Source organism: Leucopleurus acutus (assembly GCF_964270905.1).
Source record: "Leucopleurus acutus genome assembly, chromosome: 13".
NCBI classification, from domain to species: Eukaryota; Metazoa; Chordata; class Mammalia; order Artiodactyla; family Delphinidae; genus Leucopleurus; species Leucopleurus acutus.
The window spans coordinates 24,962,572-24,979,259 of NC_139155.1; the positions used below are offsets into that span (position 1 = coordinate 24,962,572).

Consider the following 16,688-nt stretch of genomic DNA (forward strand, 5'->3'; position numbering starts at 1 on the left):
TGCTGGGGAATTTCCCCCACTAAGCATTTTTAAAGGTTTAATTTGAGCATTTTTAATGCTCAACCTGATGATTTTTCGGGATCGTGCTAATTAAGACAACTGAAATATTCTGTACTCATCAGATTGGCAAAAATTATGAGATCTCATATATCAGGTGAGAATACAGAAAAAGAGAACTCTCATATACTGGTGGTGACAGTATAAACTGGTAGAACCACTTTTGTGAGGAATTTGGCCTTTCACATTCCTCAAATTACCTGCAGAAGTAAATACTCTACCTCTGAGCAATTCCATTTCCTGGTTTGAGTCCTAGGAAAAACTTTTCCATAGATTCACAAGAGCACGTTTGAAGCAGTGTTCATTGTAGGATTGTTTGTAGTGTTCAAAACTTGCAAACACCTGATAACATAAATGAAATACTGCAGAGGAGCTACAGTGAATGAAACAGAGCTATATGTATTGACAATAATAAATTCAAAAATATTCATGGTAATGAAGTACCAAATTTAGGAGAGTGTTGTCAGAGGTTAGAGGGTCAGGGAGGAGTAGCTGGGGGGCTTTAGGTGCTTCAAAAGCAAAAATATTAACATTTGCTAAAACTGGATGATGGATACAGTGGTGTTCTCTATACCAGGCTATTCAGTTGAACTTTCTGTGTTGATAGAAATCTGCTGCAACTGCACTGTCTGATAATGGCAGCACTTGAAATCTGACCAGTGTGACTGAGGGATTGAATTTTTAATTTTATTAACTTTGAATTTAAATCCCCACTTGTGGCTGGTGCTACTGTGTTGCTCTGTGGTTTTTAGTTAATACTGATCAAAACATACATGTTTTTTTAAACGTCTTTACTGGAGTATAATTGCTTTACAATAGTTTCTTAGTTTCTGCTGTATAACAAGGTGAGTCAGCTATACGTATACATATATCCCTATATCCCCTCCATCTAGTGTCTCTCCCCCACCATCCCATCCCTGTCTCACCCCTCTAGGTGGTCACAAAGCACCAAGCTGATCTCCCTGTGCTATGTGGCTGCTTCCCACTAGCTATCTATTTTACATTTGGTAGTGTATGTATGTCCATGCCATTTTCTCACTTCGTCCCAGCTTACCCTTCCCCTTCCCCGTGTCCTCAAGTCCATTCTCTATGTCTGTGTCTTTATTCCTGTCCTGCCCCTAGGTTCTTCAGAACCTTTTTTCTTTTTCTTTTTCTTTTTCTTTTTAGATTCCATATATATGTGTTAGCATACGGTATTTGTTTTTCTCTTTCTGACTTACTCCACTCTGTATGATAGACTCTAGGTCCATCCACCTCACTACAAATAACTCAGTTTTGTTTCTTTTTATGGCAGAGTAATATTCCATTGTGTATATGTGCCACATCTTCTTTATCCATTCATCTGTCAGTGGACACTTAGGTGGCTTCTGAGACCCGGCTATTGTAAATAGTGCTGCAATGAACATTGTGATCCATGACTCTCTTTGAATTATGGTTTCCTCAGGGTATATGCCCAGTAGTGGGATTGCTGGGTCATATGGTAGTTCGATTTTTAGTTTTTTTAAGGAACTTCCATGCTGTTCTCCATAGTGGCTGTATCAATTTACATTCCCATCAACAGTACAAAAGGGTTCCCTTTTCTCAACACCCTCTCCAGCATTTATTGTTTGTAGATTTTTTGATGATGGCCATTCTGACTGGTGTGAGGTGATACCTCATTGTAGTTTTGATTTGCATTTCTCCAATGATTAGTGATGTTGAGCATCCTTTCATGTGTTTGTTGGCAATCTGTATATTTTATCTGCATAAATGTCTGTTTAGGTCTTCTGCCCATTTTTGGATTGGGTTGTTTGTTTTTTTGATATTGAGCTACATGAGCTGCTTGTAAATTTTGGAGATTAATCCTTTGTCAGTTGCTTCATTTGCAAATATTTTCTCCCATTCTGAGGGTCGTCTTTTGGTCTTGTTTATGGTTTCCTTTGCTGTGCAAAAGCTTTGAAGTTTCATTAGGTCCCATTTGTTTAGTTTTGTTTTTATTTCCATTTCTCTAGGAAGTGGGTCAAAAAGGGTCTTGCTGTGATTTATGTTGTAGAGTGTCCTGCCTATGTTTTCCTCTAAGAGTTTGATAGTTTCTGGCCTTACATTTAGGTCTTTAATCCATTTTAAGGTTATTTTTGTGTGTGGTGTTAGGGCATGTTCTAATTTCATTCTTTTACATGTAGCTGTCCAGTTTTCCCAGCACCACTTATTGAAGAGGCTGTCTTTTCTCCATTGTATATTCTTGCCTCCTTTATCAAGGATAAGGTGACCATATGTGCATGGGTTTATCTCTGGGATTTCTATCCTGTTCCATTGATCTATATTTCTGTTTTTGTGCCAGTACCATACTGTCTTGATTACTGTAGCTTTGTAGTATAGTCTGAAGTCTGGGAGCCTGATTCCTCCAGCTCTGTTTTTCTTTCTCAAGATTGCTTTGGCTGTTCAGGGTCTTTCGTGTTTTCATATAAACTGTGAAATTTTTTGTTCTAGTTCTGTGAAAAATGCCATTGGTAGTTTGATACGGATTGCATTGCATCTGTAGATTGCTTTGGGTAGTAGAGTCATTTTCACAATGTTGATTCTTCCAATCCAAGAACATGGTATATCTCTCCATCTGTTTGTATCATCTTTAATTTCCTTCACCAGTGTTTTATAATTTTCTGCAACCAGATCTTTTATATCCTTAGGTAGGTTTATTCCTAGGTATTTTATTCTTTTTGTTGCAATGGTAAATGGGAGTGTTTCCTTAATTTCTCTTTCAGATTTTTCATCAGTAGTGTATAGGAATGCAAGCGATTTCATTGGTTAGCTCTAGTAGTTTTCTGGTAGCATCTTTAGGATTCTCTATGTTTAGTATCATGCCATCTGCAAACAGTGACAGTTTTACTTCTTCCTTTCTGATTTGGATTCCTTTTGTTTCTTTATCTTCTCTGATTGCTGTGGCTAAAACATCCAAAACTATGCTGAATAATAGTGGTGAGAGTGGGCAACCTTGTTGTGTTCCTGATCTTAGTGGAAATGGTTTCAGTTTTTCACCTTTGAGAACAATGTTGGCTGTGGGTTTGTCATTTATGGCCTCTATTTTGTTGAGATAAGTTTCCTCTATGCCTACTTTCTGGAGTGTTTTTATCAAAAATGGGTGTTGAATTTTGTCGAAAGCTTTTTCTGCATCTATTGAGATGATCATGTGGTTTTTATCCTTCAGTTTGTTAATATGGTTTATCACACTGATTGATTTGCGTATATTGAAGAATCCTTGCATTCCTGGGGTAAACCCCACTTGATCACGGTGTATGATCCCTTTAACGTGTTGTTGGATTCTGTTTGCTAGTATTTTGTTGAGGATTTTTGCATCTGTGTTCATCAGTGATATTGCCCTGTAGTTTTCTTTTTTTGTGACATCTTTGTCTGCTTTCAGTATCAGAGTGATGGTGGCCTCGTAGAATGAGTTTGGGAGTGTTTCTCCCTCTGCTATATTTTGGAAGAGTTTGAGAAGGATAGGTGTTAGCTCTTCTCTAAATGTTTGGTAGAATTCGCCTGTGTACCCATCTGGTCCTGAGCTTTTGTTTGTTGGAAGATTTTTACTCACAGTTTCAATTTCAGTGCTTGTGATTGGTCTATTTATTTTTTCTGTTTCTTCCTGGTTCAATCTAGGAAGGTTGTGTTTTTCTAAGAATTTGTGCATTTCCTCCAGGTTTTCCATTTTATTGGCTTATAGTTGCTTCTAGTAATCTCTCATGATCCTTTGTATTTCTGCAGTGTCAGTCACTTTTCCTTTTTCATTTCTAATTCTATTGATTTGAGTCTTCTCCCTTTTTTTCTTGTTGAGCCTGGCTAATGTTTTATCAATTTTGTTTATCTTCTCAATGAACCAGCTTTTAGTTTTATTGATCTTTGCTATTGTTTCCTTCATTTCTTTTTCATTTATTTGTGATCTGATCTTTATGATTTCTTTCCTTCTGCTAACTTTGAGGGTTTTTTGTTCTTCTTTCTCTAATTGCTTTAGGTGTAAGGTTAGATTGTTTACTTGAGATGTTTCTCGTTTCTTGAGGTAAGATTGTATTGCTATAAACTTCTCTCTTAGAACTGCTTTTGTTGCATCCCATAGGTTTTGGGTCGTATTTTCATTGTCGTTGTTTTTAGGTATTTTTTGATTTCCTCTTTGATTTCTTCAGTGATCTCTTGGTTATTTAGTAGTGTATTGTTTAGCCTCTATACATATATTTTTAAAAGGAGGGGCTCAATGACTTAGTAATTCTGCTTCCTAACAAACTCTTGCCAAAGTGCTTGTGAAGTCACTGAATACCACACACTGGGTAACGTATAACAGGGATTTTACAGATATTTTTGTTTTCAAAATCTGTGTAATTCCTGACTTTAGCTAATTAATGGCCAGATACTACAAGTATGGAGAGTAAGGACCCCCTGGTTTCTGAGTTTAATGTCGTGAGATTTTGGATAATGAGGGTAAGGATCTATATTGTAACATTTATTTTAATAGGGAAAAAACTGGAAATAACCTAAATTTCCATAATAGAAGAGTGGATAAAAAAATGTGACCTATTGGCACAAGACTGTACCGTGCTTGCCTGGAATGAAATAGAGGTGGTTTTCAAGTATTTAACTGTCATGGCATCAAAATCATCCAGTAAAAATGGCTGTTGTCCATATATCCTTTGTCCTTTGTCCTCTGCTGTACATTAATTGCCAAACCACGAGGAAGTCCTGGAGGAGTGTCTTGGGGCAGCAGCTATTTACTAACTAGTATAGAAGCAGTTCATTAAAAAAACAACTAGTACTATTAGACCTTGGCGTATGTGGTAAACATAATTCTTCTTATATATATCTATCAATATAGAGGAGTTGCAAAGACCTATTGAGTGAAAAAATTTGGATGCAAACGAATACTTAAATGTATCAGTTTACTAGTGCTGCCATAACAAACTGGGTGGCTTAAAACAACAGAAATTGCTTGTTACTGTTGTGGAGACTAGAAGTCCAAAAGCAAGGTGTCGGCAGGACCATGCTGTCTCTGCAGGATCTAGGGGAGTGATTCCTTGCCTCTTTCTAGCCTCTGGTCGTCATTCCTTGGTGTTCTTCGGCTTGCAGCTGCATCCAGCCTCTGCGTTGGTCTCACATGGCCTTTTCTCATGTACCTGTCTGTCTCTCCTCCTTCTCTTATAAGGAGAATAGGGATTTAGGGCCCACCCTAATCCAGTATAATGTCATCTTAACTTGATTGTGTCTACAAAGACCTTATTTCCAAATAAGGTCACATTCACAGGTTTTGGGTGACATGAATTTGGAGGCCACTATTCAACCTGATACATTATGATACTGTTTATGTAAAGTAGAAAATATACAAAGGAATGCTGGTTTTTGGTTGTGTGTGTGTGTGTGTGTGTTTGTGTGTGTACATATAAAGTATTTGAAATGGACGGGAAAGATATATACTGAACTCAAGATAGTGGTTGTCCCTCTTTGGGGGAATAAAATGAGATTTTCATCTTAAAATACAAAACATTAACGTTAAATGTTAATAAAATGTTAATGTCATTTCTGGGAGTATGGAAGTTCATTATTCTTTGTGCTTTTCTATATATATTTAATTTTTTAAAGAGTTGACATTATATGTTACTATATAATATTGTAGCCTTTGTAACATATGGAAGAGATATATTCAATAAAAACAAATACTATGGGGGGAAGAAGCTGAAAAGAAGACCTAGAACCACAAACAATTCTCATATACTTTTTGAGAAGGAAGATATTTTCAGATCCTTGAGGAGTTTCCTTCTACGTGTTTGAGTTATTTTGGCATAAAATGTTAAATGTATGTAATGTGTAATCAAGATGATAACAGTCTACAGCTGTTAAACTGTATGGATGTTGAATGCAAGAGATGAGGAATTTTTTGATAAGAACCAAATAAATAGGTCAAGAACTACAGCCAGGTTACCAAGAAAATTTTCTGTATGCTGCCTAGTATGCATTAATGTCCCCTGGGAAGCTGTGTGAGCTCTATAGCTAGTTATTTTTAATTTTTCTTTAACACTACCAGAATTTACAGATAATGACTTATTTTTCACAGGAAGAAAAGACAGACCTTTATGTAAATGCCAAATTGGATTTCTGATTTTCATAGTAACATCATAAGTTTACTATGTGGATACTCATTAAATATTTGTTGAATGTTAAATGAATAAGACTACTTTTATTCAAAACACTTCTTCCATCCAGTTACATAGTAGACACGCACAAGTAAACACTAAGAACCAATGACCTTGGCTTCAAATAAGGTGGCTTATGATAATTTATTTCTAAACACAGGAGCCAAGAGAGAGGAGAAACCAAACTATGCTCAAATGTGTGTATGCTCAAGTGTGACCTTTTAAAAGACAGAGACTCCTCTCACTAGTCAAGTTGCCTAACGAGTGTCCTGGGTTAGTATTCCCTTGAAGACAGAACAGTGGTCTTAACCTTGTGGTCTTTACACTTAAAAGTAGTTTAGGACACGACATAATGTCTTTATGTGGATTATTGTTCTCTACATTTACTGTATTGGAAATTAAAATGGACATATTTTTAAAATATTTGATTAGTTCATTTAGAAATAATTATTATGATAATAAACCCCATTACGTGTTAGCATCAGTAACATATTTTTATGAAAGTAACTATTTTCCACAAACAAAAGTTTAGCAAGAGAGTGGCATTGTTTTACATTTTTGCCTTAGATTCTCATGTCTCCCTCTGTATTAAATTTGTTGTGCTATTAGACATGTTATGTAGCCTCTGGAAAGCTGAACTATATACTCACGAGAGAATGAGAGTGGAAAGTAATGTCTTGGTATTATTGTGAAAATAGATTTGACCTTGAGAATGCTCCAGAAATGTCTCAGGACCACATTTTGAGAACTGCAGCCTTACAGAGTAAATCAGAGGGACTGAGCATTGCATCATTCCTTTATAAAGATTCAACTGGCAAATCTCATTGTTCTGAGTATTTTCAGCTACTATCATTTGTTTTACACATAGGCTGTCTCTTCTAGTTGATTAAGGTCATTATTAGTCATGAATAAATGGAAATGCTTAAAGTGTTACATTTTCTACTTCACAAACAGTACTCAGCTACCATGTAGTGGGCATTTGTACATGCCATCCTCTGAGTGGAGCCTCCAGCACAGGTCACTGTTGGGTTATTTGTAACCCAAATGGCGGACTCTAGGTGACATGGGTCTCTTGTCAAAGAGTTGAACTGCGTAAAAATCTGTTGTGGAGGCACTTGCGGGCACTTACATGAAGTTGAAGACAGTATTTCTTTACTTTTTAATGCTTATCTGCTCCATGCCCCCTTTCTCATTTTTAATATTGTTTGGAATTTGCAGGGAGGCAGACTTAGCAGAGAAATATTTATTTTATCTTAGCAAAGAATTAAGGTCAACCATATTATTTAGATTTAATTATATTTTCCTCATTTCATGAATTATAATTGTGGGTTTTTTGGGGGGCGGTTGTTGTTGTTTAGTAGTCCATAATTTCCTTCCTTGACTTTATCTGGCTGTTATGGTTTTGTTGTTGTCATTACAGTGGTGAGGAGGGGCAGCTAAGCACTTATATGTGTGGTGGTTTGTTTTTTCCCCAGAAATAGTGCATGGGTGGTTCATGCTGAGTCTTTGCATACTTAGAAGTCTTCACTTTTCTGTATCCTTGTGTGGTAGCTTCTCTAGATATAGAATTCTAGAATGATAATCTATTCCTCAAACATTTGTAGACATTGTTCTGTTGTCCTTCAGATATATAGTGTTCAAGATGAGAAATCTTATGTTAGTCTACCTTTCTTTCTTTTGGTGATAACATGTTTCTTCTGTCTAGAAGCCAATAGATTTTGGCATGTTACTTCTGGCTAGAAGCCAATGGATTTTCTCATATATTGTTGATTCAGAAATCTTACCAGAATAAATTTTGATTTTTTTTCAATATTTTTGCTTAAAGTGTTGCAAGTTTCTCTTCCCCTCAAAGAAATTTTCTGTTACTAATTTTTCTTTTTTTTAAAAAAAATTTTAAAATAAATTTATTTATTTATTATTTTTGGCTGTGTTGGGTCTTCATTGCTGCACGCGGGCTTTCTCTAGTTGTGGCGAGTGGGGGTTACTCTTCGTTGCAGTGCACAGGCTTCTCATTGCGGTGGCTTCTCTTGTTGCGGAGCATGGGCTCTCGGTGCGTGGGCTTCAGTAGTTGTGGCTCGCGGGCTCTAGGGTGCAGGCTCAGTAGTTGTGGCGCACGGGCCTAGGTGCTCTGTGGCATGTGGGATCTTCCCGGACCAGGGCTCGAACCAGTGTCCCCTGTATTGGCAGGCGGATTCTTAACCACTGCGCCACCAGGGAAGCCCTATTACTAATTTTTCTCTTTTGCTTCTGCAGTCCTCCCTTGGTATCGGCGGGAGATTGGTTCCAAGATCCGCCCTGGATACCCAAACCCACAGATGATCAAGTCCCATAGTTGGCCCTCAGTGTCTGAGGATGCAACCTGTGGATATGGAGGGCTGACTATATACTTACTGAAAAAAAATATCCACATATAAATGGACCCATGCAGTTCAAACCCATGTTGTTCAAGGGTCGATTTTAGTCTATTCCTCCTGGAACTCTTATTAGGTATATACTGGATCTCCACTTTTCTCTTATATTTTGTCTTTTTGCCTTATACTGCTGTTGTCTGAGGGAACTTCTCAGTTTTGTCTTTCACATCCCAAGTTCTGTTTTCCATAGCACCCATTCTGCTAATTTCATTCTCTTTTTTTTTTTAAATTCAATTTTATTTATTTGGCTGTGTTGGGTCTTCATTGCTGCATGTGGGCTTTCTCTAGTTGTGGCGAGTGGGGGTTACTCTTCGTTGCGGTACCCGGGCTTCTCATTGCAGTGGCTTCTCGTTGCGGAGCACGGGCTCTAGGCGCGTGGGCTTCAGTAGTTGCGGCACGCGGGCTTAGTTGCTCCACAGCTTGTGGGATCTTCCTGAACCAGGGCTTGAACCTGTGTCCCCTGCATTGGCAGGTGGATTCTTAACCACTGCGCCACCAGAGAAGCCCTCCTCTCTCTCTTTTAAGTCTCAGTCATCATATTTTTAATGTTCAGTAGCTTTTCTTCATTCTGTGATTCGCATTTTTCATAGTAGCCTGTTCTTATTTTATGGATACAGTATTCTGTCAACTCTCACCGAAGATACTAATTAGAATTTCAAAAACTTTTCCCCAGCCTCTTAAATTATCTTTGTTTAATTGGGGGTATGTTTGTTCTGCTTGTTTAGTTTCACATTTATTCATTTTCTTATTATTTATTTAATAAGCTTTTAATTATGAACACATTAAACGTAAGCATAATTGGAAAAAATAGTATAATGAATCCCCATGGATTCATCAATATTCTTCTGTTCTCATTTCATATACCCACCCCACCCCCTCTGCTTTTTATATTTTGGCTAAAATATATTTTTTCAATCTTGTAAATCATATATATATATATAAAATTTCATTTGTAGATATTTAAGTATGTCACTTTGATAAATATAGGCATAAAAAAATAAACATAATACCATTATCACATCCAACAAAACCAACGATATTTTATTTTATTTATTTTTTTAAATAAATTTATTTATTTTATTTATTTATTTTTGGCTGCATTGTGTCTTCGTTGCTGTGCGGGCTTTCCCTAGTTTTGGCGAGCAGGGGCTACTCTTTGTTGCGGTGCCTGCAGCCTTCTCATTACGATGGCTTCTTTTGTTGCGGAGCATGGGCTCTAGGCACACGGGCTTCAGTAGTTGTGGCACGTGGGCTCAGCATTTGCGGCTCGCGGGCTCTAGAGCACAGGCTCAGTAGTTGTGGTTCACGGGCTCTAGAGTGCAGGCTCAGTAGTTGTGGCGCATGGGCTTAGTTGCTCCACGGCATGTGGGATCTTCCCAGACCAGGGATTGAACCTGTGTCCCCTGCATTGGCAAGCAGATTCTTAACCACTGCGCCACCAGGGAAGCCCAACGATAGTTTTAAAATTCCTACTAATATTCAGTTTTCTCTCAATTATCTTTAAAATGTCTTCCTTGAGTTGGTTGGTTTGAATGAGTTTCCAAAGCATTTAGTTCTTGACTATTATCTGTAACAGTCTCTCCCTCTCCCACCTTATTACACCATTCACTTTTTGTAGAAACGGCCTTATTTGTTTAGTAGAATTTCATACATTTGGCTTTGGATGATTATATCATTGTGTTATTTATCGTGTTTTTCTGTCCTCTGTATTTCATATATGCTGGCAATTAGAACAGAGGCTTGATTAGATTCAGCATATCTTTTTCACTGTTGGATTTCTCTACGTTTTTGGTGGCTTCTTGTCCATTCATAATTATAAATGAAAGTCTAGATTCACTTATTTTGAAAGGTGGTGAGACCTCCTTTGGAAGGTATGAATGATGGAGGTCTCCTGTGCTCTACAGGGGGGCTTATCTTCTTAGTGGAGAGGGTGGGAATCAGCCAGAAGTCTTGTCCTTTTTCAGGCATGGATGGAAAGAATGTGGCACGTTGGCTTCATGCGTCAAGGAGAAAAGAAGTAGGGTGACCTCAATGGAAGAGAACGTTCGAGGAGTTCTGGTGCCAGATGAGCCTGTTGGTTTTTGTGCATTTTGCCTCCTTCATTGTGGCAACCCAGCATTGGCTGCTGTGCTGCCCAGTTTTTCTCTCTCTGATGCCCATGTTACAAGTCTGTGGAACTGCACCAACTGAAGCTAGACAGTTTTTGCTTACCAAGGCCTGGAGGTGAGCACCGGAGCTGGAGCAGAGCATGGGCGCATCTCTTCTTGAAGATCTTGGCTAATTTGCATTCTTGGCCTCTCCTCGACCCAAGGGTAGAGATTTTCTGTGGTTGTTACGATAGCTCCACTTTTTCAAGAGACTCCTCAGTTTTCTTATTTTTGCTTTCAAACTGCTGACCTCTGATGGTTTTTCTGTCACACTTGTTCTATGTGCCATACCTTTTTAAATATAGCTCCTTTTTGTCTACTAATGATAGCATCGTCTGTTTTTTTCTTTTATATTTAAGAAGGAAGAAGAAGAAAATACATCAGCACAGTTTCACTATCTTGAACTGAAATTCTCACAGTTTACTTTTATATACTGTTTAACTCACCTTCAGAGCAAAACCACAGCTTGTCAGAAATTGTAGACATGGATAATCCCTTTTTCCCTAAAGCAATCATATTTACTTAAACTTTTCTTCCCTATTACAGATGTTAAAAAATATTACTTGGTATTCAGAACGGGTTTTAACTGAAATTTCACTGGGGAGTCTCCTGATACTGGTTGTAATAAGAACTATTCAGTACAACATGACAAGGACAAGAGTAAGTATTCCATAGCTATTTTTCTACCTTTATACATACAGTACAATGAAGACTATAGTTTAAAGCAATCTCAATATTTAGAGTGCAAACGTTCTCATGGAATATGGTGGAAAAATATAGACCAACATATAGTCACTGTATTATGATCCTAAGGTAATGTTTAAAGTGTCTGCTTCTTAATATTTCATAGGTGGTATGATCAGAGCTATTTTACATGTAATAGAAAATAAGCAGTGGAGCACATTTAGTTAAAAGATGTTGTATGTCTTTGCTGGACTGATAAAACTGGTTTACCTTTTAAAAGTAGCAACAACAAACTGTAAGAAGATACAAGCACAAGAAAATATGAATTCAGATGGGAAAGAAATGGAGAAAAAGAGAATACTTTAAAGAGTAAAAGGAAAATTTCAACTAGATTGTATTTGCTATGCCTGGGAGCAAATTTCAGTTCCAGTCACTAGAGAAGCGATATACAGAATTCATAGCTTAGAGAAGTGGTCAAATTTACTGCACCGTTTTCAGTTACGCCCCTCTGGGAGGCTAACACAGGTTAGCCTTTCCACAGTCTTTTATCTGAAACTCTTGGAGCCACATGTGTTTTAGCACAGAGAATTTTTTGATTTTAGAAAGATAATTATAGTTTGTTTGCTACACTATATGTAACCATGAGGTTCTGGAGCCACGCGCTGTAACTAAACATTAATATTTCTGCAGCAAAATAGTTCAGTATTCTCCAGGGTGGGCTTAATGAAGACCATAAATAGCATCATTATCTTTTGTGCCAGATGTTGGTTCCAAACTAGCAGTGAAAAAACTTTGGATTTTCAGTGCTTTATGGATTTTGGAATTAGAGAAAACAGATTGTGGATCTGCACTTTCTAAAATCAGTGACAGTTGAGTTTACATTTGCTTCTAGTTAACCTTGCTTAAAATGTCGAGAAGACTCGATGTATGTTTTAAACTTGCTGTTTTCTGACAGGACAAGTACCTTCACACAAATTGTTTGGCAGCTTTAGCAAATATGTCGGCACAGTTTCGTTCTCTCCATCAATATGCTGCCCAGAGGATCATCAGGTAAATATGAGCTTTAAAAGACATGCTGATTCTTGCCTTTTAGCTGGCCTATTGAAAAGGATACTATGGTGGTCGCTTTTAAAATGCTATCTGCAAGGAATATCACATTTTCCTACTTACTTTTTATCACCTTCTTGTCTGGCTGAAAATGCCTTGTTCTGCTTTGTTTTCTAACCCAAGGTTTTCTATCAAAGTTAATTGTATTTGCTTTCAACCCTTTTATAAAATCTAGTTTTAAAATTTGTGTGTTAGCCTTTTACAGCAGAGCAGGTCTATGTCTTAGTAATGCAAACTGAATCTTAATTCACATATTTGCTGAGCATTTTATAGAGCGTCACTCTACCCTTTTCAAAAGCAGTTATCTGTTTTAGAGAATTCTTTCTGTGGCAGTTAACCATTGTATTAGTTTCCCAATGCTGCTGTAACAAATTACCACAAATTAATGGCTTAAAGCAACACAAATCTATTATACAATTCTGTAGGTTAGAAGTTCAGCAAGGGTCTTACCAGGCTAGAATCAAGATGTCAGTAGGGCTGCATTCCCTTCTGGAGGCTCTAGAGGAGAGTCCCTTTCCTTGCCTTTTCCAGCTGCTAGAAGCTGCCCGCATTCCTTGGCTCATGGCCCCTTCCTTTCCTTTCAAAGCCAGCAACAGTAGGTTGTTGAGTTCTCCTCACATCTTATCACTTTGACTTCCTGTTCTACTGTGAGGATCCTTGTGAATGCCTTGGCCCTACATGAATAATCCAGGATGATCTACCCATTTCAAGGCTCTTAGCTGAATCACAACCACGCAGAGTCCCGCTTGCCACGTAAGGTAACATATTCATAGGTTCGTGGAAGTTAGGATGTGGATATTTTGGGGGAGCCATTATTCTGGCTGTCAGAACATCACCAGAAACTCCCGTCCCTTACCTGTTCTTTGCCAAACGCACAATCTTTAAGGTTAGGAAGCTAATTAATGAATGAATGACTGTCATTTGCAGGATTTAACGAGTATGGTTACTTTTTGGTCTTCAGGTAGGATGCTCAGTATTGCCCTAGCAGCTCTCAAGTAGAACATTTTTTATGTAGTCAGTGACATTAGATTCTTTCTTTTAATTCTTGCTTTTGGGGCAATGCAGCTCTGATAATGAGTTGTTGTGTTCCAATCATTGGTGGTTATCACAACCCCATATCACTTTTTAAACTCTGATCTCACTTTCCGCCCTTTGGTTAAAGACATTTATTGACCTGGGCTCATTTTTAACAATCAGTTAGAATTAACTTACGTTCTTAGTCTGTTTATTTATCCTCAGAATTTAGCACAGGATATTTTCCTTTGACTCACTGCTTACTTTAATCATACATTATTTTGGATTTGTTTGTTTATTTGTTTGTACTTGAGAAATTGTCCAGTTGACTGACTTTGGACTAACGCCGACTTCGTGACTGAAAGTAAGCATGGTGTCTCCTCATACCTCAGATTCTTCCAGGTGTTCTGAAGAGCCTTTAGTTTCTAAAAATTGACCTTTGTCACCATGCTTTATTTCAGCATGACAGATGTAATGATATCTGTGCTGCTTCGTGGTCTATTTTTCTTTGTGTGTATGTGGAGTTTTATAACACTTTTAGGAAGATTTCATTATAAAATTTTTCTCAACTGATATATAAACATTTGGACTGTTCAATATGAAAATGCCAGATGAACTGGTTCAAAATTTAAGTTCTGATAAAATGATTCAAGTAAGATTAAATAAAAATTTTCTAGGTGTCAGAGTTGGAAAAAAATGCAAATAAAGCACTGTGCCCAATTTTCTGTGATGACTGAAGTAGAAAACCAATAGTATTTGGAGAAATAAGAAATGTAATTTAGATTTGTGATTTGAGACTATTTAGATCAAGTTTATCATCATTAAGGAATAATGCTTTACTTCAATTTTATTGGAGCTTTATTTAGCATTTAGTGAGGAACTGTGTTATGCAATGCAGGGAATATCAAAATTAGTTATAAAATTTCCTACCCTTAAATAGCTTGTAATTCAATAGCCGAGATAAGGCAAAGACCAACATATGTCATATCTAGCAGAATGTAGTAAATATTATAATGAAAGAAAAATTCCTGTGGTGAGGGCGAGTGGGTGGTTCAGAGAATGGTGAGGTCACATCTCATTGAGAAATCAGGCAAGGTGAGTAGAGAGGGACGGCTCTAGAGACTGGCCTGATAGGGGAAAGCATCAACCAAACAAACCAAAACAAAACAAGAGGGGGTGTGGTGAGAGAGCATGGTTTATATTTAGAAAATAACCAGTCCATTCAGTTGGCATGTTGTGGACCAGTACAGGGATTATCAGCTTTTCTTTTTTTTTTTTTTTTTTTTTTGCGGTACGCAGGCCTCTCACTGTTGCGGCCTCTCCCGAAGCGGAGCACAGGCTCCGGACACGCAGGCTCAGCGGCCATGGCTCACGGGCCCAGCCGCTCTGCGGCATGTGGGATCTTCCCAGACTGGGCCACAAACCCGTGTCCCCTGCGTCGGCAGGTGGACTCTCAACCACTGCACCACCAGGAAAGCCCCCAGTACAGGGATTATAAGAGAGAACCCTGAAAGAACCAGCTGGGGCCTCCTTGTGGAGGGGCTTAGCTATTAGATCCACAGTTTAGGATAATGGAAAGAATAGAAAGAAAAGAAGGTGTCACCTTTTCTACCGACAAAAAAGAAAATGTCAGTGAATGAGTTGTAAATGGATTTGAAAAGAAATACTTTAAATGCCTAGAGTTACCAGCTTCAGCAGATGATATTGGTCTGTTGTTTGTCACATGAGGGCCGTGCAGTTCTCAAAGTCCCCCAGTAGTGCCAGTGCTTCTGGTCCAAGCGCCACAGCCGAGTAGCCAGTGTGGATCAGAGCATCGCATCATGCAGCAGGGAGCTTGTTAGAAATGCAGAGTGTTGGCCTGGTTTTCAGATCTGCTGAATCAGAATCTTCCGTTTTAACAGGATCTCTGAAAGATTTGTACATGCATTAAAGTTGGGAAAGTACTTTGAGTTTGGGCAGGGAAATCAAGATTAATAAACACTTAGAAAACACTCGTGTTGAATTGGAAGTGGGGGCCAGCGTTTTTGTGTCTTGAGGAAACTCATTTTCTACTAAATGTTTGTGTTTAGGGTATAAAATTGTAAAGTATAATAAGGAATGCATAACCAAAAATTGTTTAGATACACAGAAGATTTATTATAGCAGCACAACTCAAGATTCACCAGATGCTCTAGTAACTCCTTCAAATGAGAAGTAATTAGTTTTCATATACACGGTTTCTAAATCCTTTTTTAGGAAGAGACTACACAATTTTGTAGCTGTCATTTGCAGAACTTAGAGGAGCCAATATTTCATGTGATCTTCAACAAAATGCAAAACAGAGTAACATGTTTCATTGCTGTGAAAGTAGGATGTGAATAAAGCTTTAAAAAGTCTTCTTAGTTGGGGCTTCCCTGGTGGTGCAGTGGTTGAGAGTCCGCCTGCTGATACAGGGGACACGGGTTCGTGCCCCGCTCCGGGAAGATCCCACATGCCGGCGGAGCGGCTGGGCCCGTGAGCCATGGCCACTGAGCCTGTGCGTCCGGAGCCTGTGCTCCACAACGGGAGAGGCCACAACAGTGAGAGGCCAGCGTTACGTAAAAAAAAAAAAGTCTTCTTAGTTGAACATAAATGTATGGAATGATTTCATATGGTGTCTAAGCTGTTGTTTCATATTAAATGACACTGTGTCTTCCACAAACTCTTGGTATTCTAGAAAAATCACAGACATACATGATATAGGTTTTGCTCACCTATGAAATTTTTTGAATATGCTGTAAGCATGGATATTTGATGTGATCATTATTTGGGATTATAGGGCTATTAATTCAGTTAAAACATTTATGTGGAGTAGATTATATGCAAGGGATTGTTGTGAGTTACAAATATATCATCACTTACTTCCTGCCCTTAAGACTTCCCCTATTGCCTGTCTTACCCTCCCCCCCCACACCCCCCTCACTGGCTCTTTCCTCTGGCTCCCCCTTCACCTTTGGCTTAATAGGTACTTATACTTTTCTCCAGTATTTCATCCTAGATTGTTCTTCTCATCTTTGCTCATTTTCCTTGCGAGTTCAAATCTATGCCTGTGACTTCACCTACTCTACAAGAGCACAGACTCTGAGTTTGGGATCCCAGCT

The 16,688-nt window shown here is 38.2% G+C and overlaps 1 protein-coding gene across 1 annotated transcript in view; it reads left to right on the plus strand.

Annotated features, from left to right (window-relative positions):
* Window positions 1-16,688, plus strand: part of DYM (dymeclin) — a 375,316-nt gene that overhangs the window by 149,123 nt on the left and 209,505 nt on the right. The window contains exons 12-13 of the mRNA XM_082853166.1: window positions 11,311-11,424; window positions 12,404-12,498. Of these exons, the coding sequence (XP_082709292.1) occupies window positions 11,311-11,424; window positions 12,404-12,498 (209 nt within the window). The remainder of the gene's footprint in view (window positions 1-11,310; window positions 11,425-12,403; window positions 12,499-16,688) is intronic.